Genomic DNA, 25,962 nt, shown 5'->3' with positions numbered 1-25,962 from the left:
CCACAGTATATACAGCGTTGCCCCGCCCTTTCAAAACCGCATCGCCTTTTAATTGGTTGAGTTCATGACCAGTGAGCGGCCATGTGACGTTTCCCCGTCCTTCTATTGGCTGCTGCTTCCTCTCAGTTCTGCGTTGCCATTGGCCCGCAGGGATTTTCTCTAGTGCCAGACACCGGTATGGCGGCGATCGGCGTGCACTTAGGTTGCACGTGTGCCTGTGTCGCCGTGTATAAGGTAATCCGTGATATATGTGTCCAGCACTTGCTGGTTTGTCTTACAGACCATTACTTGTATCTCACATGCATCAGTACCGGCAGTGGAATTGACCCCTGCGGCGCACCGTACTACGTGCCCAGCACTAAGCATCCCTTTATATGGAGGTCTTCTAAATAGCGTGTCCAGAGGTGTGCGGGCTCCTGATCCACCCAGTATGGCTGTAATACCCCATCTGTCTGTGCCCTGTACCGTACCTGTGTGGCAGAGGAAGAGTAGGGCCCCACTGACTGGAGTTCTGCCCCTGGACTGTATTTGCCCCCTCCCTGATATATGGGGATCTGTTTATGTCATCAGTGCTTTATAGTGACTGTTATCTCTGTGTCATGGCTGCTCCTGAGCTTAGATCAAGATGAAGGCTCTGTACAGGCCCTTTTACACGTAACGAGTGGCACTCACGGTTACATGCTTTACACCCCTGAAGGCTGTAACCAGGGCTAGGGAGTTGGAGTCCTGACTGCAGATTGATAGGAAGCACTTCTACATTGCACACAGCTTATTCCTGTCTAACACAGTTGTCTGTCAGTATGGGGCCGGACTCACATGGGTGGATTCCAATTGCGGAATCTGCGGTCGGTGTCCGCATGGAGGATCCACGGCAAACCACAGGCATTGAAAAGCATGTGCTAGATTTTTCGCTGTATAAGACACATCGGACGATAAGACGCACCCCTGTTTTAGAGGTGGAAAATTGGGGAAAAAATATTTTGAACTCGCCCAGGGACAGTGCAGGGGATAGTGTCAGGTGACGGAGCAGCAGAGCTCTGAAATACCGAAGCTCCGCGTCACAGCTGCGCTTGTTCTACAGGAGGAAGGGAAGAAGCCGATTGGAGGAGGCGGGGAAGCAGCAGCAGTTCCCACCGGCGCTCACAACCAATCAGCGGCACGTATGGGCTGACTTTTTCCCCCTACTTTGGGAAAAGAAAAATGTCTTATAAAGCGGAAATACGACACTTCCGCTATTTAATTTACACTCTTGAATACAAATTGTGTATTCCAAGAGCGGAAGAAAGCGTGCTCTATTTTACCGCGGACAGCTTCCATTGAAGTTAATGGGAGCCATCCAACCTGCAGCTCATATACAATTAACATGGTGTATGGGCTGTGGGTACCCGCGTAATAGCTTAGTGACGGTGCGTAGAATACAAACATGAGAAAAAACTGTACTGCACGTGACCGCCGGCGAGCGCCCACAGTCATACGCAATACAGAAAATTCAGGTATGCAGGGTCACGGGCCGGACTCACAGCCGGAATCCACTGTGGGTCTCCCACATGTGGAATCCGGTTCGTCTGGCCTTTAAAATAGGCAGGTCATCCCAATGATTTGGACACCAAACGAAACAATTATTGATCATTTTGTGATTAACTTTCATTCCATCTGACAAACCTTAATCTGTCACCGCCTCTGCATAGTCACAGCTCTGCTTCTTCTCAACACTTGCTGATGCTGTTTGAAATGTTTGCCACTTAGAAGACTTGAATTTACTAAATATTTAGTTGTGATAAAAATGTTCTTCTATTGGAAGACGTGACTTTAATTAAAATACAAGCAACCGTGATCATGAGGGCAATAATCACACTGAAGAACATCATAGTTGGTTATTCTCTGGCCTGAAATGGTTGATAGCTGGGAACTATAGACTGTGCCAAACTGTCCTGCAGGTAAGATACACTTGGGGTTTAGTATCTTATAATTGCTACAATTGTAAGTAGCAACTGTGAATACTCTTGAAGCGGGTCTGATAAATTCTCCATAGCTTGGAAGCTGAAGTGTTAAACTCCATTCCCTCTGCTATATTATTTGTGACTCTGAAAGCCATAAACTTTAAGCATCGCATTCCATTTTTGGCTCTAGTATACAGTGGTCACATGGGTGTGAATAAAGGCTGGCTGGCATAAGCCCCTCATATTCAGTGACCTTGGATACAGCGGCTTCCTGGCTATTGCATTGAATATTTTCTAACCCTTATGTATGACTTGTAGCCTTTCTTTTCCTCCAGGATGGCCGTGCTGATGTGGTGGCCAATGATGCAGGTGACAGAGTTACGCCTGCAGTGGTGGGGTACTTGGAGAATGAAGTGGTAAGATGTCACTTGCAGTTCTTTGGTTGCTCTTTTGAACATTGTTTCTTTATCTTGTTTAATGTAACATTCCTCCTGTTTACAGATTGTTGGCCTAGCGGCGAAACAAACCAGGGTTAGAAATGCAACAAATACAGTGGTAAAAGTAAAGCAAATATTGGGAAGGAGGTAAGAAAGCTGATGTCATTCTTCCATGTAAAGATGGTTAGCATTATGCTTGCCTCCTCAAGCAGAGAAATCGGAAAAGAAGTCTAAAATTTCTGAAATCTTGTCCTAAGCTTTATATTTTTCATCTACCTTTGAACTCTGTTTTAGGCTGCCTGTCCACGGGCGTTGCGGTATCCTGCAGTGGATCTTCGCCGCGGAAGCCGCCGCCGGCAGACAGACCTCCGCTGTCAGCCTATCTGACAGAAAGGCTGACCACGGCAGATTGCAGCATTGCTATTCTCCGCTCGTGGACAGGGGGGCTGCGCTCTCTATAGCAACGCCATGGAGAGCTTTCACTGCGTTTCCCGCGGCCGGATTATCGCCACAGGGAATGCAATGAAAACTCGACCATGGACAGGCAACCTTAGGGTGCTTTTTAGACGGCACGATTATCATTTAAACAAGCGAAAATGAATGATTATTGTTCGGTCCAAATGTTAGCCAGCGACCGAACAATGAATGAGAATTGTTTACTTTTCGTTCGCTGTTCGTTTTCTGCAGGTATAAAAACTATCGTTGGATCGTTCGCTTATCATTCAGTTTAAACAGCGCTCATTCAGTCTAAAACGGTGAATGTGAAAGACTGAATGATGCTTTCTTGAACGAGCCAACAATGTTTCCGCCCGTCTAAACAGGCTGAACGAGAGCGAATGAGCTGGTGGGGACGTCACTTACTCATTCAAACGAGAATCGGCTCTTCTATAATGACCCTTACAGTTATACCTAATTAAAGCTTGTGTAACTTTGTAAGCACATTGCATTTATCTGGTACAGATCTTGAGTTTTAGCCTGTACTCTATTCCAGAGATGTATGCAGTTCTCCTGGTTGTCATTGCCCAGCTTATCTGAGCTCCTGTAATGCAGTTGGACCGTCAGTTTGCTCCACAATATATTACTGTATAGTGACTGATATAGAGAATATACTACCTGCAATGAAAATCACAAGAGTAAGGCCTGATGTCCTTGACCATTCTGGAAAAACGCTGCCGGGACACCCGGTGTCTGTAAATACTGGGGTGGGGGTGGGGGGGGGTGGAGTGAGTCTTAAACTACCAATTCTGCCATAACTGTACTAGCCAGGACTTTTTCTCCCACACTTCCCATGCTGCTTTGTATAGCCCTGCTCCAATTGGTTGCAAGGCAGCATCTGAATACCCGTCCTTCTGTTACATGTAGTAACTATCAGCGCCCCCATGTCCCTGTTACTAGGGAAGCCAAATGCAGGCAGTGGATTGCAAAAGCTGTTGGGAAACCCCTAGTGGCAGCCACTTCCAACTGGATTTTCAGTGGTAAAACAAAAAAAAAATAATGCAAGTATACTACAAGATTGCTGACACATAAATATGCTGTTAAGTAAGCAGAAGTTGTGTGAAACGTTAGTGTCTAAGTATTTATTGTTTAACCCCTTAGTGACCAAGCCTGTTTGCGCCTTAATGACCAGGCCAAATTTTGCAAATCTGACATGTGTCACTTTAACATGGAAAAAGACCAGAAAGGTTTTGCATATCCAAGCGATTCTGACATTGTTTTTTCGCCACATGTTGTGCTTCATTTAGGCGGAAAAAATAGACCGATAGAAATTGTGTTTATTTATTAAAAGCGCCAAAATTGGGAAAATTTTGAAAAAATCGTCATTTTTTTCACATTTCCAACTGCAATATCTTAAATATGTGCAAACATAATATAGAAATTTTTGCTAAGATTTATATTTCCACCCGTTTACTTTATTTTGGGCGCACATTGGAAAAACTTTCGTTTTTTTTAAACTATTTAGGAGACGTACAAATTTAACATTACTTTTTAGCATTTTGAGGAACACTTTGTTTTCCCTTACCAAGCCGAGATTGGAAAGGCTCATGAGTGTCAGAATAATAGATACCCCCCCCCCCCCCAAATGACCTCATTTTAAAAACTACACCCCTTAGTGTATTCACTGAGGGGTGTCATGAGTATTTTGACCCCACAGTTTTTTTTCAGGAATTAATTCAATTTAGAGGAGAAAAAGTAAAATTTCATATTTTTGCAAATCTGTCATTTTAAAGACATATTTTTTTTCCTATAGTTTACATGAAAATCAGGATTTACACCCCAAAATGGATACCCCTATTTCTCCCGTGTTCAGAAATATACCCATTGTGGCCCTATTGTTATATATGAGTCCACAACGGGGCCCAAAATGAAAGGAGTAGTCAGTGTCTTTCAAAACAGAAATTTTGCTTGAAGTCCTTTTAGGCCCCATAGCACACATGTAGAGTTCTTGAGCGCCCAAAACAATAGAAACCCCCCACAAATGACCCCATTTTGAAAACTAGACGCCTTAAGGAATTTATCTAGGTGTGTACTGCATATTTTGACCCCACAGTTTTTGAATGAATTCAAACCAAGCAAAAGGAAAAAATTGTGATTTTCGTTTTTTCGGCAATTCTGTCATTTTAAAAACCGCTTTTTTTGTACAGCACACATATGATGGAAGACTTGCACCCAAAAATGGATACCCCTGTTTGTCCCGTGTTCAGAGACATACCCATTGTGGCCCTAATCTTATGTCTGGATACACAACGGAGCCCAAAATGAAAGGAGCGACCGGTGGCTTTCGGAACACAAATTTTGCTTGAAGTCCTTTTAGGCCCCATTGCCCACTTGTAGAGTTCTTGAGCGCCCAAAACCATAGAGAACCCCCACAAATGACCCCATTTTGAAAACTAGACTCCTTAACGAATTTATCTAGGGGTGTACTGCGTATTTTGACCCCACAGTTTTTGAATAAATTCAAGCAAAGCAAAAGGAAAAAAATAGGATTTTCATTTTTTGGGCAATTCTGTCATTTTAAAAACAGATTTTTTGGACAGCACACATATAAATGAAGGCTTTCACCCCAAAATGGATACTCCTGTTTGTCCCGTGTTCAGAAACATACCCATTGTGGCCCTAATAGACTTACAGGACCCATGGCTAGGCCTACAATGAAAGGAATACCCGTTGGATTTCAGGGTACCACTGAATAAATTTCAGGCCCCATCGCCCACTTATAGAGCCATTGAGCGGCCAAAACTATAAAGAACCCCCTCAAATGACCCCATTTTGAAAACTAGACCCCTTAACGAATTCATCTAGGGGTGTACTGCGTATTTTGACCCCACAGTATTTGAATGAATCTAAGCAAAGGAAAAAGTTACGATTTTCAATTTTTTTGGCAATTTTTTCAATTTAAAAACAGTTTTTTTGTACAGTGCACATAGGAATGAAGACGTTCACCCCAAAATGGATACCCCCGTTTGTCCCGAGTTCAGAAACATACCCATTGTGGCCCTAATCTACTTACAGGACGCATGGCAAGGCCTATAAAGGACGGAACACCTGTTGGATTTTAGGGCACAACTGAATAAATTCCAGGCCCCATTGCTTATTTGTACAGAATAAAGATTGACTCCCTAAAAATTCCCCCCCTCCCCCTCCGCGCCCTTTTTGGCGTTCGCAAATCTTAGATAAAAGTAAAAATGTGAACTGTGTAGTATTTCCGAAGACAGGGCTAATTACGGAGGCTGGTTGGAATGGGCCCATGGGGCAATAAAACCGGGTATTTCCCCCCCCCCCCCCCCTCCTCTCATGCTTTTTGGGGGTATTTCATGACCTCAGTGGCGGGTATGGGGTGTAAAAAGTGGCGTTCTGTGAGTCTCCGTAAGCTTGATGAGGTGCGGCGGTCTCACACAGAAGGCGCTCAACAAGGTGCTCCTGGAACTGCAGGAAGGCGAGCGTTCCCGGGGCTTCTTGTAAAATACGTATCACAGGTAGCGGTCTGAATAACGCCGGGCTCACGCAGGTGCAGGCGGAATCCGCTTGCGGAGGCCCACAGCGGATCCCATCTGTGAGCCCAGCTGTGACCCTGCGTACGGCTGCGTAATGTACTGCGCATAACTGCCTACTCACACAGGCGGTCATGCACAGTACACCTTTGTTTGTATTTCCCGCACCATCGCTTAGCGATGACGCGGGTACCCGCAGCCCGTATACAATGTAGTTGCGTATGGGCTGCGGGTATATCCACGACCATGGAGCACAATGGGCTCTATGTTGCCGATATCCGCAGTAAAATAGAACCTGCTGCGTTCTCTTTTCTGCGAGTGGATTACGCAATTCCGACCCGCTAATGTGAGCGGAATTGTGTAATCCAATGCGATTGATCTGCGTATTACCACGGATCAGAAGCATGCAGAATCTGTAATTCCTATCCGGTCATGTGAGACCGGCCAAAGGTAGATCGCTACCTTTTTATCACGTGACCGGGGACCGCTCAACGAGGCCACCCGTCACTGCTCCAGGCTCTCGGCGACTGTTGGTCGCTGGGAGCAAGGAGATTTTAAGTTTCCTGGGCTCCCTGACTCCTGCGCATGTGTCCGGCTTTTTGCCGGCAATCGCATGTGCAGAATCCTGGAAGGTCCACGGAGGAAGATCGCGTCGGGATTCAAATACGCAGGCCTCCGGTAAAAAGTTTCATCTCCTCTCACCGATCGCATCAGTGAGGGGAGATGAAACTTCAAATTTTTTTTTTTACTTTTACGTGATCGGCATTATTGGATAATGGCGAACACGTGACCAGGAACCGCTCACCGCGGACCCCCATTAAATCTCCATGCTCTTGGCTACGTTTTGTAGCCAGGAGCAGGGAGAGTTTAAATTATCCTGGCAATCCACAGCTTTTGCGCATGCGCCCGCCATTTTGGCGACGGGCGCGTGTGCAGAAGCTGTAGTAAGGTCCGCGGATAAATCTGGGGGCCTTAGGTACGTACTTTCATCCTCCCTCACGGATATGATCCATGAGGGGAGATGAAACGTACGCTTTTTACACTTTTAAAAACTTTTTTTTACTTTTTTTTTTTTACTTTTTTACACTTTTTTTTCACTTTACATGATCACTGTCATCCATTGGATGACAGTGATCATGTCCCCGGTATAATCTCTCTGCTCCTAGCTACACATGGCAGCCAGGAGCAGAGGGATTTTAAATTCCCCGGGGCTCGAGCCCGTCTGTGACTATTTTCAGAAGGGACACAGCATTATAAGGACAGGCAAGCTTGCTGAATTTCCCAGGGCACACTGCAGGAACAGGGGACTGGATGAGGATAAAAAGAAGTTCCCAGGCCTAAACTGTAAGCACCACAACTTAGTTTATGGATCTTATAGTTGGTGACCGCTCCCTTTAAATGGGTGAACATGGTATAATTATTTTTGGTTGTATGAAGAGTAAAATTGTAAGATTTGAAGAGTTGAGATGATGATTTGTTTTGTGTTGCATGTATAAGTGACATTTCTATATCCTGACAGCTGTGACGACCCACATGCCCAAAAACACATCTCTGAAAGCAAGTGTTCAGTAAGTAGATGCCTCTTACTGCTTCCAGTATTTTTAGTGTTACCTTGCAAGAAATCTGATGAATTAACAAACTTCTTGAAAAAAATATCTTTAAATAAATATCACTTAAAACAGAGTACACCCAGAAGAAAGAGAATGGATGGGGCATCACATGTGTGTCTATACATACTAATAAACAGAAGTATAAGGCAAAATATGTGGCCTATTATAATCATACAGTCGACAACAATGCTGCAGTAACTGGCCCCATAGACATGATAGCAGCCATGCATAAAGCAGTATTTTACATACCGCCATATACACTGTTGCTATGTGTATAGACCTATTGATTTGGGGTTAGTTGTTATAGTATCGTTGTCTACTGAGGCTGCGCTTACTGTAAGAATAGAATTGGCCACACATTTTGCCTTCTATACATTTCTTCCTGACTACTATATTTTCATATGGCGTCCCATCCATAGTTTCTCCATTCTGTGTTCCTCTTCTTTATTAGATTTTTTTATGATATATTAATAAGCTTTAATTAAAAACATTTTTCTTATCCTAGTATATTTCATTTTAGATGTGGTTGTGTCTTTAGATGCTGTATATTATGGTATCTCTTGGAATTTTAATTGGTGTCATTTTACTTTACAATTTACAATAATTACAACTAATTTGAGGGGTGAAAAAAAGTTTTAAAAGTGAAGTTCACTTTTGAACATCACATGAGCAGTGTACCCTTATCATAACCAAGAATCTGTAAAAACATTTGAAATAATTCCATATTTTTAAATTAAAGGAGCAGTCAAGTGTTTTTTTCTTGTATTTATCTGTGTTTTTTTTTTTTTTTTTTCAATTTTAATCCATCCCAGTATCAATGACCTCTGCTGTGAAGAATCCAGTTCTGTAGCTCATCCCCTCCAGGTTGTTCATCATGCTTTTGTTTTTTGGTGACCTTCGGGTCACATGATCAGCACTCTGAGACCTAGATACTGGAACAAAAGTGTGGAATGCATAGCACAGAACTGGATACTTTAACGCAGAGGACAGCCAGTGATAGTTTAGATGGTTTCTCAAAGACAAAAAAAGTGCTTGTCTAAAGGGGATCTGTCACTATGATTTTGCAGCCCTGACTGAGGGCATCATAAGATAATGACAGTGACACTGATAGTAGTGACAGGTCTGCTGTGTGTATGTGCCGTAGTTTGAGACAAACTTGCATTTTGCTAGTAGCAACCAGATGCAGAACTAGTCCTGCATATTCATAAGCTGCAGCTAGCCACACCCACCCTGCCCTCCAGCCAATGATTGGCAGCTCTGGCACAATAATAAGCAGCCAATCAGTGACTGGAGTGGGCGGAGTTAGCCTGCAGCTCATAAATATCCAGGACTACTTAGTCATCTATGTGCTGCTACTAATAAAAAGCTTCTCCAAAACTACTGCATAGATCCAAACAGCAGACATATCCCTGCAATCTGTGTGATCTTATTTTTAATCCCCCCCCCCCCCTCCCTGGGAGACCACAACCAGCGTTGCTTTGATCGCTCCTGCATTATGGGTGGGAATGGGGGATCGTATGGGACCCCTGAACATCATTCGATGAATTTAAATGCCGCTGTCAGAATTGACAGCGGCATTTAAAGGGTTAATAGCCGCGATTGGCCGCGCGGCCAATTGCAGCTATTGCCTGCAGGTGTCAGCTCTAATAAACAGCTGACGCCTGTGCTGTATGAAGAGGCCGTGATCTCTCTTCATGCATACCCCGTATCTGCATGACATGAATGTACGTCATATAGCGGGACGGTGTTAACACAACACTTCTGTCAGTTATACCAACTGCAGTGTTTACCTGGGCTGTGTGGTGGCTCAGTGGTTAGTACTGTTGTCTGGCAGTGCAAGAATCCTGGGTTTGAATCAGACCAAGAACAACATCTGCATGGAGTTTGTATGTTTTCCTGTGCTTGTATCAATTGATGGGTTAATTGGCTTCCTATGAAATTTGCTCCATTGGGAAGTTAGTTTGTGAGCCTCGCTGGGGACGTAGACTGATGTGAGGGAGGACCACCTCTGTAGACCACTGCAGGATGTTGGCTGCAGTGAAGGGGGAGCTCACCACTCACAAAGGCTAAAGTAGAAATGTAGATTTGTTGGCCAGTTGTTTAGTAAATGTCTGTCATATCTTGTAATCTATGACTTCCTCTTTAATATCCGGAATGGGCTCTGCAGTAGTGGGCACACTGGCAGTAGCCATAAGGGAGGTAGTTGGTCAAGTGATGTTTCATTCAACTGCCGTGTCTTCGGCTTCCCCAGTTTGAGCATGCACATATGGGTGTGAGGAATAATCCCTCTATGCATGCATTATTACTGCTGTGACATAGCAGAATTATTTAACAACATAGCAGTAGCAAATGTCATAAGGTTTCATTTTACATGACAGCCATTTATTAGAAACTGGCCATGTACCTTTATCTGTACTCAAATGCCTACTTATGAAGAATGGTGAAAAATGACTTGGAAGGGGTTTTTCAATTATTTTTTTCCAATTGTAAACACCCCCACTCCCACCCTAAAGAATAAATTATATATACTCACTGTGGCGGTAGACGTCACATGACCCATGGCATCACCAGTCTTCAGGCCCTGATGATGTTCCATAAGCAGGTCACATAGGCTTCTAATGTAGAGGCCCTGGCTTGTTTATGGAACGTCACTAAAGATATCCTGTTTCGGGGCCTCCCATTGGCTGCAGTGGTCATTTTGGTAAAAAAAAACACGGCCTGGGAGTAGCGGGTCAGCAAAGAGAAGTGTGTCTATGTTTGATTTCCCCCACTGTCACCAATGATTGTGTGTTTGGATAACGTCTTTGAACCTACTGAGTCTGAGTGGCTTAGAATGTGACATTTATATACTCTGGTAGAATTTGAACATGTATATTTTACAATTCCAGGTGATTGAAAAAGGAGGGAAACTCCGATATGAAATCGACACGGGAGACATTGTGAAACTTGTGAGCCCGGAGGATGTTGCTAAGCTGATCTTCAGTAAAATGAAAGGTACCTATAAACTAGATCCCCTGTGATGTTCTTTATTATCTGCGCACACTGACTAAACTTTTGCATTGCTGCTTAGAGACAGCCCAGTCTGCTTTGGGATCTGATGTCAACGATGTAGTTATCACCGTACCGTTTGATTTCGGGGACAATCAGAAAAAAGCTCTTGGGTAAGAACATTTCCAGTCTATACATTGTCTGATATGGTGGTTTGTGGGCTATCAGATCTCCAACAAAAAAAAATCAGAAACTTTGTGTGGCGCCTTATGGTTGTCTATTCTTTCCCTGCACGATAGTCCAGTTGTTGGAGCAGTGGTTTGAGCTTCAGAGCTGTCCTTCTGTGTGAACGGTCTATGTCATGCAGTCTTAAATGCTACACACACAACAGTTTTCTTCCTCCTCTCCACTATACAGTGCTGCCTTGGTCACACACGATGTAACAGTCGGAAGGCATTACCACACTGGGGTAGAGGTGGCCACATGCACCCAGGATCTCTGTTATCTGCCATAGAAAGCATAGCCTGGCAACACAATATGGTAAAACATCCATAGGGAACCTAAAGGCATTTGCAAAACAAGCAAAAAAAAAAAAGCTATGTCAAGTGACCAAAAACCATTCAAATGATCATATGTTATCACTGATAACGTCAGAAGCATCTGTGATCCAGGGATTATTCCGAATGCCAGAGTGGAGTCGGGAGGGATTTTTTTTCCTTACATGGGGAAAATTGGGTTCTTTTTGCCTTCCTCTCAATCACCATTGGGTAATGGGCTGAACTGGATGGACATGTGTCTTTTTTCGGCCTTACATATTATGCTGTAAAAAAACAAGGCTGTTGCATGTATTCTGCTACTAATAATCAGTATTAGTTAAGTGTAATACATTTAAATTAGCATTTTTTTTCTTAATCCAGGGATGCCGCTGCAGCTGCTGGGTTTAATATACTGCGTATGGTCCATGAACCATCTGCTGCTCTATTGGCCTATGGAATTGGACAAGATTCGCCCACGGGTAAAAGGTACATTGTCTTCTCCTATATTAACAGATTACATTTCACATTTTTAATAATTGTGTTTGTGATAATATATGTTGGTCCTTGTCGCACATGCTGCCTTTCCATAGAGCATAGTTATAATGTAGCAAGTGTCTTCCCTTCCTTCTCATCTTTAGTACAATTTCATCTTTTTTCACTCCTTGCTGAATGGAATTCCATTTAACACCCAAATTTGTCTATAGAGCATTCATCACCATCTCGAACAACCTTGTGAATTATAGATACACAACTATGTTACTACTCGGCCATGTTAATACATATAGCTGATAGTGGGCGTATCTGGGGCCATAGCAGTAACCGGGCAGCTCTGAATAGTTTATTCTTCCTGCAGACAGGGACTGTGCAGACCGTTTACCAAGGCCATGATCCAGGTTATCAGCTCTAGTTAATAGGAGCAGACTGTAAAATGGCAAATCTCAGTGTCATTCTGCTGGATGAGTTTTGCACAATGATTTCTTTATTTCCAGCAATGTTTTAGTATACAAGCTTGGAGGAACATCCCTTTGTGTCACTATGATAGAAGTTAACAGCGGGATATATCGAGTCCTTGCGACAAAGACCTATGATGATATTGGAGGACTATGTTTTACAGAAGCCTTAGCTCAGTATCTCGCATCTGAGTTTCAGAGGTAAGCTGTATTATTATTTATGCTTCTCCTTTTTCATTCTTCATTGCTGTTTGCATCTAGTTTGAGCTGTAACAATTCTTGAGGTTTTCTTTTTTTTTTCTTCTGCTACCCTGCTGTTTGCAAAAAAAACAAAACTCCATAAAATTGGTATTGCCACATCCATAACAACCAGTAGCATTAAACATGCCACCATTTATCTAGCATAGTAAATTCTGTTAATACACACCCTTCTAAGGGTTTGTTACTGAGTACTTAGCCTGATAAGCCGTGGTTTCTCAGAGTTTGGGAAAAGGAAATGGGTATCACTTTCAATAAAGAAGACACCAGGAACGTTCTAAACAATTCTCATGGTTTCTCTGTGTGTCCGAATACAGGAGAACTCGTACAAAATCCTCACTCATTGGTACAAAACTCCAGACACATTATTCAAAACTAAGGGCTCATGCACACAGACGGAGCGGGATACGCCGTTGTGATAAACAAAGAAGTCCCCGCTGGCAAATGCGGAAAAATGCATTTTTTTTTTTTTCCCACGGTTTCCTTAATACGATATTAATGGAGACCCCCTGCAATGAAAAACCATGCTAAAATAGAACATGCCGCATTTTTTTTTTTCCTGCAGCGTAAATCCGCGGAAGAATCTTGCATGTGAGGACTGAGCGATTAGGTTTAATAAATCCTAATGGCTGCATTATGCTGCTGCGGGTTTGCGCTGTGAAGAATGCGGCATAAATCCGTCCATGGGCATTAGCCCTAACCTCTCACAGACAGACACGTGCTGGAGATGTGACTCGCATAAGGGAAACATATTACATTTGGTGGTATTGCCCAATTATTAAACCTTTTTGGCAACAAATAAGAAAATATGTGAGACCTCACTTATTCTCACACCTGGGGAGGTGCTACTGTGGATGGGAACCTAACCTGTCACCTAAGCTAAGTTATGTTGCTGTTAAGGAAGGTGACCGGGAGCCGGGTGATGTTTTGTTTTTTTTTAAACTGACCTACTCTCTTCATGCGGCACACGGAAACCTGACTCTTTTCAGGTTGCCATGTACGCTCTTTCTCATAGACTTGTTTGGAAGAGTGCGCACATGGCAATCTGAAAAGAGTCAGATTTTCATGTGCCACATGATCTTCAGAGGTGGACACAGCAGGAACCTGGCAGCAGGTTTGTATAAAAGTCCATGACCCATCTGCCTGCCCTAGCACTACCATAACTTAGTTTATGGTGTTGCAGCGAGGTGATCGGTTCGCTTTCATGCGCAGTGTTCACAATAGAAATTGACAGGTCTTATTTAAAACCCTGTAGAAATCAATGGAAATATATATAGCCATCTAGATAAACTCATTTCTGAATATACCATATGTATTTATTTATTACGGGGGGAAGGGAGGGAGACATCTTGCATTCTGTTCCTGCTACCAGCTCCAGGCTCACACAGTCTACATTGTAATTTCTTTAAGTCAGAGTGTAATGCTAAGAGGAAAGAGGTCATGCGTTTTGCATGTGAGCTCATCCTTAAACTGCCACGTGTGAATCTGTCCTAGCATTTGATTTCAGGGAACTTTTCAGATATTGAATAACATGCTTGGGGGAAAGGTTATTTAACAGGCAACTTTTTATTGTTTCTGGACAGATCATACAAGCAGGACATCAGTGGCAACGCCCGGGCAATGATGAAACTAATGAACAGTGCTGACGTGGCTAAGCATTCTTTGTCCACCTTGGGAAGCGCCAATTGTTTTGTGGATTCGTTATATGATGGCATCGATTTTGACTGCAGTGTCTCTAGGTAGGCCTTTTCTTGTTTTTGCTGCATTACAGGATGTGGTCGTAGAGGTTGCAGTCTAGAAGGCATGACCGGACTGCGGCATATGAAGTGCTCTTTGTGGCAAGTCTTCTTTTCATGAATTGTCAGAAGTCTTGTAACTTATATAACTTATATGGGCGTGCAGAAGAGCAGCACTACTGTATGTTTGGTAAAACTTCAAGGAGCTGCAGCATAACCCTCCATTTACTTGCTTGGGCCTGTGTTGCACTTCTCAGCGTGTGGTTGGCTCTGTGTAGAGAGGGTGCTAATCTGTGGTTGATGGTTGGAACCTTCACCAACTATAAAATATTGACATATCCTAATAAGATGTCATAACTTCATATAGTCAATATGCCATTTTAATTTAGTGACTATCTGCATTCCTATGCTGTTCTCCAATCTTCAGATACTCTGATCATCCTTTTAATACCTCTGGTCTTTCTTGCAGGGCTCGTTTTGAGCTTATCTGTTCTTCTCTGTTTAATCAGTGCATTGATCCAATCAAAATCCTACTGGAACAAGTTGGTGTTAAAGCAACAGACGTGAATCAGGTATGTATTTAGTCAGCATGAGAAACGACGTAATCTTGTAGATATATCTTTTAATGGCTGACAAAAATACATGATGTTATAGCGAGCTTTCAAAGCTACAAGTAGGCTTGAAAACTGACTATAACATAGTCTCTTCTTGTTAGCCATTAAAGGTATCATGTCTAAAAGATGACTTGGTTTCTCTTACTGAGAACAATTACATTTTGCTCTGCTCGCTAACACCTTACCAAGCTCTTTTTTTTTTTTTCTTTTTTAGTCGGCATGAATTGCATATTTTAATGCTTTTTATTTTAAAAAGAAAAATGGTGTGCAAATTATTATTATTTTTTTTTAAATACTTATAATTTTAGAGGTAAATGACTGTCAATTAAACAGGTAAAAAGACAATGTGGAAATCAAGGCTTTAGGATCCCATGGATGTTGAGAACTTAGAAGCTATTCTTCATCCTTGGCTGTACAGTGGATATGGATGGAAGTTCACTGCTTTTTTTTTTTCCATCTGTGATTTTTATGGTAGCTACTTATTTGGCACGGTTTTGGCAGTCCTTGTCCATTTTAACTGATTCTTCTTATCAATTGTTGTGTTTAGCCATGGGATTAAAGCCTCCTGCTTCTTTAATCAATCAGAAGCAGGATGGGTTACGAACAGCTGATAACCCGGAGGAGAAGGCAGGAGGGGTTTTTAACCCTTTCTGCATTCTCCTTTCCTGCGTACAGAGTGCTCAATGAGCACTGTGTACTGAAAAGTGAAGGTGGAAGTGTAACTTCCACTACGGGGGAGGGGAGGTGCAGGTGACCGCCGTGTTTCCCTGCTATAGCAGAGCTGCAGGGTCGTACTAGACCCTGGACAGTTCTGCCAGTGACTAATGTCACTACAGGGGTTGTTTTCCCCTATAATAGGCTCCTATGGATGCCCCAGCTACAGTAGGAAAATGTCAAAACAAAAACGTGAATGTCCCCTGAGGTCTTATATGAGATCATGGGGTATATAGATACCGTAGTAAAAAGAATAATTGCATAAATAACTAAACAATTACAGAATAAAACAACAATCTATACATAGAAAAGAACCAAAAGCTGACTCCAACCAAAACCGTCGCTATATGCGCCCTGTAATCCAAAACCATACATATTCTATATCAAAACATCCAAAACAAAGTGAGGAACCCGTTCTTATACTTCATTTTAGCGTAAATATACTAATTTAAAAAAAATATCTAGAAATTTTAAAAATCTTTTTAGCTTTTACCCCTAATAAAACAAAAAAATTGAAAAAAGGTCAGTGAAAAAGATATTCAAAAATAGCCCTATATGTCATGTAAAACAAACAGCAAAAATAATTTTGGTAGCTAAAGAAAAAAAAATAGGACAGTAAAACCACCACATGGGTAAAATCCCTAAAGTGTCTGGTCCTTAAGCTGCAAAACAGCCTGTTCCTTAAGGGGTTTATATTAGAAAGATGTCTCATTTTTCGTTACACAATGATTAAATAGATGATCTCTGTTATACCGCCTCTATCCATATGGCCTATTAGGAATATTGTAGATGTAGTTACTCATTCCTTTCTAGTTTTACTGGCAGTCAGCACTTGATGTAGTGACATCTAAGTGAAACACTTCCCAGAGATGAATGTGCACAGAGCCATTTGTAAAGAGTCACTCTGTGTGCTTCAAGATCGCAGGGACCCTGCAAAGGAACAGGAGACCCAAGCTGCTGACAGAGGCCCCTTAACCGAAGATAGATGTAGAAAGCTGCTTCTGTTAAGCTGTTTAAAGAGTATCTGCACTTTCACTTAGGAATGATCCTGCTCTGTCGAGTGTTTTCGGCTCCTTCTGGCCGCTAAAGGTGGCCCCACAAGGAGCTAAAATTGCCAACGGAGCAGGAGCACTCAGAAGTGAAATTGCACATACTTTTTAAAGGGGTTTTCCTGGCGAATACTATTGATAACCTATCCTCAGGATAGGTAATCAATAGTTGATCGGCTGGGGTCCGTTGCTTGGGACCCTGACTGATCAGCTGAATGGGCGCATGTGGTCAATGCCACAAATACAGAGGTCTGAGCTGAAGCAGTGGAAGTCTCCGTGCCGACCCCTGTGTAGTAGCCGGCGCGTGTAACGATAGGCAGGGCTCGCATTGATTTCAATGAGAGCCGTGCCTGCAGATACAAGCACCGGCCACTACATGGGAGGTCTGCGCGGAGACTTCCACTGCTTCAGCTCCCACCTCTGTATTTGCGGTGCTGACAGCATTCGCCCGTTCAGCTTATTGGTGGGGGTCCCAAGTGATTGACCCCAGCCGATGACCTATCCTGAGGATAAGCCATAAATGGTATTTTCCACGGGAAAGCCCTTTTAAGTCTGTTTAGTGAAAGTACCTTAGACAAAGTGTTGATTTCTCAAGCATTATGTTTTGTTCTGTTTGGAATTGCTGAATCCTCTTGTCGTATTTTAGGTAGTGTTGTGCGGTGGGTCAGCTCGAATGCCCAAGCTGCAGCAATTAATTCGGGATTTATTTCCTGATGTGGAACTGTTAAGTAGCATACCACCAGATGAGGTGATTCCTATTGGAGCTGCTATAGAAGCTGGAATACTTCTGGGCAAAGAAAATCCATCTATGGAATTGGACACTATTACGATTGAGTGCACCGCCAGCGACATATTGGTTAAGGTTTGTATTCCAGGAAATGAAGATAAAGAAGCCCTGTAGATATCAAATACTTGGAAATGTTTAATGCAGCTTTGCCCTAGTTTTATAATGTAAAGTATATTACTGGGTGGATACAGACACAAGCAAGTCCCTTCCAATATAAGACTGGCCATATACTTTACATTCATTTTGGTGGATCTTGGTTATTTTAGCAGGATTGACCAACAGTCTATAGCCTATAGGGGTCTCCTGACTGTCTTCCAGTGGCGGGTGAGGATAGTCTAGCTCTGTTTACAACATGCTTCCGGTGCTATAAAAATATAAGTACCTGTAAATATCGGGTTGGTGTCTGTTTAGGTCATCTTGACCTGTAGCTGTGCAGGTTGAAGAGCAGCATGTATATCAGTTTCTTGGACTATTTTGAATATGTTTTACTAATTGTAATGGATGCTGTACTGCATGGGAGGTCCTGATCGCGGTATGTATCCAACAAGGCTAAAGAAACTAAATAATAAATTGAGAAAGTATAGCGTTAGATAAGACTTGCTTTATTAAGGTGGCAAAGTGTGACTATTTTACAGTAGTAGTTACTATCCATTCCATTTGTATCTTTGCAGGAAGCTGATGAGTCTGGCGCTGAAACATTCTCTATTTTACTGCCATCGGGTACACCACTTCCTGCCCGTAGACAACACACATTACAAGCACCTGGAACCTACACCTCTGTTTGTTTGGAACTGTACGAGTCAGTTCGAAAATCAAGTACACCAGAAAACTCAAAATTTGCACAAGTAAGACATGTAAATTAAATAAAACTGGCCAAAAAAGCATTACCGTTGGCTTTTAGGTACAAAGGCGATGCATTTGAAGTGTCGTTTTTGGAATGAGACTCAAATTTGTGCCGCACTCCCTCCCAATTATTGCATAGCTGGAGACTGCAAAAGACAATACTTGTAAACTCAGTAGAGAACACTGAATTGATTCTCTAGTGAATAGATGAAATTAATCCCTGGTGAATCTGTTAGTGATCCTGGCTGAAAATGGAATACTTTTCAACAAACTTGTGCTCATGTGATAAATATCAAATGCGCAAATCACTTTTTCTTATCCATGTCACTGGGTGACACAGCTGAAGACTGTGGGTATAGCTACTGCCAGTAGGAGGCAGACACTAAGCAAAAAAGTGTTAGCTCTTTTTACTAGTGTCCATTTGAGGCAGACCTCTTTGTTCAGCAGTTACCATCCTGAATCTGCAGATCCTCACCTTTTAGGGGGCACAGGTGGAGTTTTTTCACCCTCCTTCTCTGCGACCTGTTCCTTTTTTGGGACTGCTGCTACCTTCCTACTCAGGGGCTGTCTTCCCGCAGCCCAGACTGCTGTTAACTCCTTTTTCTACTGCGCCTGGCATTATCGTGGCTTCTGCTGCATCCCCGGCGCTAGGCTGCAGAGTGCAGAATACTGTATGCGGCTGCTTACTCCTGTGGGTCTTTCAGCCGCAGGCAGACATCCCTCTGACAGCGCACTCCTTGGACTGTGGGTACAGTGACTAATCTAGGAACTGACTTCAGTCTAGTTGGGTTACTCCCTGCAGAACGGGCTCAGCTGCCCACTTACTCCAATCCGGCTTTGCTGTGGTTGGGGGAGGCCTTTCACACCTCCTCCAATCCCTTTTTTTTTTATGTGCCAGTGCCCTGTCTCTTCTGTTGGATCCACTACTGTCTGTGGCCTTTTGGCACCATGTCCAACTCAACATCTGAAGAGTCACATAATTTGCATGCTCTTGTTGCAGCACTAAATTTCCATGTGAACAGTCTGAGCCATTTTGTCATAACTGTGTTCCATTTAGGCAGGCTGAAGTTGAACTGCCTTCAGGCACCCCTCCTGCCCAACCCCTTTCAACTGCCAAACCAGAATGAGCACACTTTCTGTCACAGGCAGTATCGGACCTAACGAAAGCGCCCACTGCCATCATGGACATGTTGGAATGTACTACCCATCAACCATTACCAAACATGTCTGATGATTTCTCCGCTTAGCAACTCTCCTGTGGTAGACCCACCGAAGTGGACTAGGTCTTGCTCGAGATGCTCTTCCAGTCACCATTTAGCCTTAGCCTAAGGGTTCATGCATGTGGCATTGCCTCCTGCACCTTGTATGGCAGTATAGGAAGTGTCTATGCATCTGCATAACAAGCACATGTGTCTCTTCATTCACTTCTATGGGGAAAGCTGCTAGTTTGAATCGGGGGGGTGACAGAACTTTACTCTTATTGATGGGGATCCAAGAGTGGAACTTCCTCCTATCAGGCGCGCATGATGTATCCTGTACATATACCAGGAAGCGGAATTACATGTTTCGTTTTACGTCTTGTTTATTTTATCTTTTTTCTTATTATTTTCTCCCAGATTGTACTTAAAGATCTACAGAAGAAAGATAATGGCGTTCATGACATAGTGACTGTACTTACAATGAAAAGGTAACTTTCCTATACTAATCTGTCAACTTTTCCATACACTCGATGATGATGATAGTGATTATAAGACCCCTTATTCATAAAAATAGTCCATAGACATTTAGGGATAGGTGTTCTGTTCACTGCAATCAGTCCTGAGGCCTTCTATGGAAGGGAGTTTAAGACTGCTGTCACACGGGGTGTAAATCCCACGGAAATCTCACAGAATGACCACAGCTGGTCCGCAGGGAAATTCCGCGGCAGAAGGGCAGCTTCAAAGCCTGTATTCCACTGCGGACATCTCTCCCCATAGAGAGGAGCGGGCCTGCAGCGGAAACGGCAATACAGTTGACATGCCACAGCTTTGACTTCGCGCTGCATGTCTCTTTCAGTGCTACTTGGTCGCAACTGCTTGTCCACAGTGTACGGACGAGATTTTTGCAAATCTTGTCCACTTTGCTACTCGGGCTCAGGTTTAAGATTGCCAGCGGAATTTCCGTGCGGAAAGTCCGCCCCGAATGAACCCAGCCTAAAACTGACACTTTGTTTTTAACTTTGAGTGACGTCACTGCCCTTGTAATTTTAGAAAACTAACTTAGACTAATTTAGTAGTAACTCTAATAGACTTAGGAGTAAGCTGTTCATACTTCTATAAAGCGTAGTTCTCTTCAGAGGGAGTTTTCACGCTTACGGGTAGCCTTATCTGACCCTGTGCTTACAGAACTAACCTGAAGGTCACTGGAGAATTTTGGTCCCTCACTCATAAATAGTGGTATTACAGAAGGGGGAAAAAACACTTGATTTTAATTAGACATCATATCACTATAAACCTTTTTTAATGTCCTTTTTTGTCTTTTTTTTGTTTTGTTTTTTATTTTCACCTACAGGGATGGATCATTACATGTAACTTGCACTGAAAAAGATACTGGAAGGTCAGAAATGATCACCATTGAAGATTCATCTTAGTGTCCTTGAGCAAGGATCAGTTATGCTACCTTTATATGAGGCAAAGGCCAAGTTCGGACATTTATAAGGGTTGTCCAAGACACTTTTGTTGATGACCTGTCCACAGGATAGATCATTAGTAGTAAAGTTCCAGACAACCCCATTAAAAGAAACCCTTGTTGTGTACATTCTAAATCTGAAAAGAAACAAGTGTAACCTTTCATAATTTTTCTTCTTTATGGAGCCTTTGGTTTATCCCTTCACTTGCTTGTAAATACAATGTTGTCTACATTATGCATGTTTAAGTCAGTTAAAGGGGTTGTGCCAAGTTTAAGGTGGTATGTCAAATTTATTAACTAGGCCAAAACATATTTGCTCATTAATTTTTTTTTTTTTTTTTTTTACAAAATACATCTGTCCCTTGGTTTAGGGGCACAGTAATGCCCCCTGCCAGGATACTGACTCAGTTGCCGCCCATGGATATGTCCTTCTGTAGTTCCACAGGAAACGGTCGAGCATGCGCAGCAGTACCGTCCTCCTCCCCCGCTCTCATTCGCAGTAGTGCCAATCTCACTGCACAGCCCAATCCTACATGCCGCAATAGTTCACATTGGAGATTTGGCCGTGCATGCACAGTCCGCAGCTGCTCTGTATAACACATCAATGGGCAACTGAGTCAGTATCCTGGCAGAGGGCATTACTGTGCCCCTAAACCAAGGGACAGGTGCATTTTGTAAAGAAAAAACATTTATTAAGCAAATATGTTTTGGCCTGTCAATTCTAACGCCTACTTCACTGAACCACCAATGGGATTTAAAAAAATAAATCCATTTTTTTTTTTACATACTGGGAACCTCATCCCAATAAACAAGACTTACACACATTCCAATCTTTTCATGGCAGAGGTGATTGGAACAAAGTCCAGTAAGCCACAGTGCATCAAATGTATACAGGTAAGTGCGCGAGATTTAGTGCAGATGTCCCGCAGCAAATCTGTGCCATTTGGCTCGGATTTTGCCGCAGATTTTACCCCTTCACTTCATTTAATGATCGACCAAAACATTACATGTATGTATACTTGCATATTTATGGAAATCTGTACATAGATATGTGTTTATAACATACAAATGCAATTTTTATAGAGGACTACATATATTATGCTAAGTAGATATGCATACATATAGAAAGTGTATGTACTGCACAGATTTATACATACAGCTCTACTTCGTGTACATATACATGGGGACACTGGTATTAGAAGAGAGATGCAGTGACATAAGAGTAACGGTGCTTTTACACGGTACGATTAGTTTGAACGATAATCATCAGTGTAAACACGGCTAACGCTTGAACGATAATTTATTCACTTATCATTTATTTCGTGCAAGCATAAAGATTATTGTGGGCTCGTTCACTAATCATTTGGTCTAAACACTGAGCGGTTAGTCGTTCTCTGGGGCAGTGAACTGAACGATCTGGTAAAAAAAAATAAACTATTTCCTTGTGTTTAAACTGCCCAAGAGATGAGCAAACTGTATCATCAGTGCTCGGGCGAACAATTAGCGCTACGTATAAAAGTACCCTTAGACACAGACTTTCTGTACAATTTTACTGACCCCTCTGGACATAGGATCTGTTCTGTGATCTGTGCAGTTATGAAGGAAGAGGAGTCTGGTGGTTATGGGCATTGTTTTTAGTGGCTCATATCGCCAAGCCCACAGACTGCCCACACGTTCCTGGAGCAGTAGGGGTACCAGAATGGGAAGGGAACAGGCGGAGAAGGTTAGTGAATGTACAATGTTATGATGATGTCAGTAACTTTACTCCCAAATGGAAACTTGGCACAGCCTCTTTAAAGCCAGCCTGTCAGGTGATTTATGTTGCGCTATCTGAATCGGCATATGACAGAGGCAGGGAAGCTGAGCTTTGTGATATATAGGTTTATGTGATTTGGAGAAGGATTTCTGAGTAAACACATAATCCTGACAGGACTCCTAAGAAAGACAGTGAGTTCTGCTTACGTGGCCCACACTGACTAATAGACACTTTTCCCTTTGCATCATTGTGCGTACTAAGAAGTTTGTCAATCACTGTGTGTTGGCTTAGGAACAGGACTTTCACAAGAGCTCATTCAGAATTTTTATTGCTTTTAACTCAGAAATCCTGGTCCAAGATACATAAAACCTAAATAAACAGCCTCACAGAGAAATGTCACACTAGGAAGCAATGCTTAGCACAAGGAGAGTTAGGTTCTGAACAGTCCATTTTAATTTTAAACAGTTGCACATCTGTGGCCTAATTACCAGGATGATCAGTAAGTATTGAGGCCACCATGTTGGGCGATTATAATAATGCTTATTTGTATAGTCCCAACATATTCCACAGCGCTTTAGCTTTAACGATAAAGTCGTTACTGCCATGTGGCATTTAATGAGTGCCTGAATACTGTTCTGGGGTAGTGTGGACCGTGGTGGCAGATCATCTTCATTATGAGGCAGTGGCAGAGCATTTACTTGACGTCCAACCGTGTCCCACAGATTCCAGATTTAAGAGCGATCTGTGAATTGTACTAGTCAAGGAATCACCTGGACACCCTGCAAAGCATGCCTGCTGATGTTCACTGTGTGGGGCTGTGAGTTATCTTGTTGGAACTTGACATTGGGTTTACTGTACAGAATATGGTGGTGTGACAGACTGCAGCACCTAGTCAACATAATGGCATAGTGGAGGTGATTGGCTAGTCATACACACCTGCAATCACTGATCGCTCCGCCCATTGGACTGTTCAGCTCAGAATGTGAAGAGATATAAATAAAATACAAGTTATATTGAATCTTTCCCCATAAAACTATATCTCTATCCAGACAGCAAGCAGTTTCTGCGGGCTTAATAATATCTCCAAAGTTGGCTTGACAGACTGGGCTTTTTACTTTTATCGCACCTCCCAGATCATGGGATTAGTCTGAAACTACATTAATTTGCGTAACGTGTTTCTCTGAACATACCCTGGAAATTGCATAATGCTGCAACCTAATGTTCATGGTGTGGTATTTTCTCTCTGAGGCTCAACTTATCTTAAGGCCCATTTACACGCCAAGGCAATGTTTCAAACTATTGTAAGTTTTACTGATCATTTTGCATAGTGTTAATAGACACTAATGTTAGTTAACACGTTATCATCTTCGTTTGCATGTAAATGGGCCTCCAGGAGCTCTGCACACAGCTGCATTGTTCTCATTGGGGCTGCCAGCAGAATACAATGTAATCCCCAGTGTCCCACTGAGAACACAATGTGCGGTCCGTTGAGACATACTTTATCTCTCTGTGGCTGAATAATGGATTTTAAGCTCCCCTTAAAATCATCATTCAATTGAAAAGTGCACAATGTGCGTGTTGATATGCAACGATTATCGCTCATCTGCGGTTGTTTGAATGAATTTTAAGCAATAATCATTGCGTGTAAATGGGTCTTTATCATATACTGCTCGCAGTTCAGCATAATTCACTTGACAGGTTTAATTTAACAGTGATCAACAATGTGTCCTATTTGTTTTATAGTAGGGACTACAGTATATCCAAAAGGATGTAAAGCAGTGATTCAGTACTTGGAGCTCCATGTAGGAGCAAAGTGTATATGAAAGTGGAGTATAACTACTTTCGATATTCTTGTGTACCAGAAGTAGTGCGGGTGCTCCATAATGCATTTCATAAATATATTAACTGTTCTTATTTTTGGTGTCCCACATTTGTCTTGTAGAGAACATTTGCTATGTAAAGCTAGGTTCAGGCTCCTCTTTTTTTATGTCTTCTTTTTTTTTTTTTTTTTTTTTGCTCATTCGGCTCTGAAGTGCCAGATGTAGCACATGCCGAATTGGAATGGACCCACCCCATTGACTATAATGAAGTCCATTCAAGTTACGGCATGCAGCGAGATATTTTCCTGAAATAGTGCAGCTTGCCATGAAGATGTGAGCCTAGCCCCAGATGACAGTAGATAAGGGAAGGTTTATCAAAACTTGCCCAAAACAAGTGGTGAAGTTGCTCATAAGAAACCAAAACAATCACCACCTCATTTTTCCTGAGTGCTATAGAAAAATACCTGGAATGTTGCTATTATGGCCAGTTTTGCCTTGAACTGGTTTTGATTTATCTACAACATTGTGTTTAAAGACTCTTTTCTTTCGGCTCTGTATATATTTTTGTTCATTGTAATACTTTTTGATCATTGTAAAGCAAACTGACAAAATAACATTTTACTTGATCTACTCTTTTGATCTACTATTTTAATTTTTGCTTCCGTTGCAGAGCAGCATGCAACAGTTATCACTTGTAAAAAGCTAAATCAGTCAAAATATCCCAATAAGTTACTGGTTGCGTTAATTTCTTTAAATTGCAAAAACTAATTCAGTAGATAGTGTGGCAATGTCTGCGTGGGGGATGGGGTCAGCGACAACACAGTGGCACTTCCAGTCCATGTAAGTCTGAATAACTTTATTGTTCTTGGCTATTCAGAGATAAAAGAAAACTTGGTGGAAAACAATCACCACTGGCAACACATACAGTTTGTGCAATAAACAAAACAAACACTTGTCCATCAAGGGGCTAACTAAACAGCAGTACCTCACTTACTACTAGCGTGCAGCAACGGTCAGCCAATGGCAGAAGTCCACAAGGTAGGTGTGCTCATAACAGACTCTGACCCTGACTCCCTGAACTTGCAGCTCTTTATGTCCCAGGGATTACGTCAGTGGACCCAGCGGAGCTCACTGGGATTCAGAAGGAAGGCCTATACTGGATATTTATCTCACCCATGCTAAGCATTTGGGTGAAATGTACTCTTTCTTGCACATGTACTCATACCCCCCTCCTCACCCCACCTCTTCTCCAGACTGGAAGACTGGGC

General features: G+C 42.5%; 1 protein-coding gene across 1 annotated transcript; it reads left to right on the top strand.

Annotated features, from left to right (window-relative positions):
* Positions 1-125: 125 nt before the first annotated feature.
* HSPA14 (heat shock protein family A (Hsp70) member 14) lies at positions 126-25,325 on the top strand. The gene is made up of 14 exons (XM_066592023.1): positions 126-234; positions 2,276-2,356; positions 2,442-2,524; positions 7,886-7,934; positions 10,865-10,970; positions 11,047-11,137; positions 11,882-11,986; positions 12,490-12,651; positions 14,292-14,447; positions 14,914-15,016; positions 17,468-17,683; positions 18,280-18,453; positions 20,068-20,138; positions 21,002-25,325. Exons 1-14 carry the CDS (start codon positions 178-180, stop codon positions 21,078-21,080), a joined length of 1,533 nt encoding a protein of 510 aa, XP_066448120.1. The 5' UTR covers positions 126-177; the 3' UTR covers positions 21,081-25,325.
* The last annotated feature ends 637 nt before the right edge of the window (positions 25,326-25,962 follow it).

The sequence above is a fragment of the Eleutherodactylus coqui genome, chromosome 2 (assembly GCF_035609145.1).
Source record: "Eleutherodactylus coqui strain aEleCoq1 chromosome 2, aEleCoq1.hap1, whole genome shotgun sequence".
NCBI classification, from domain to species: Eukaryota; Metazoa; Chordata; class Amphibia; order Anura; family Eleutherodactylidae; genus Eleutherodactylus; species Eleutherodactylus coqui.
The sequence above is the reverse complement of the archived record's forward strand: the minus strand, read 5'-3'. Positions and strand labels throughout refer to the sequence as shown.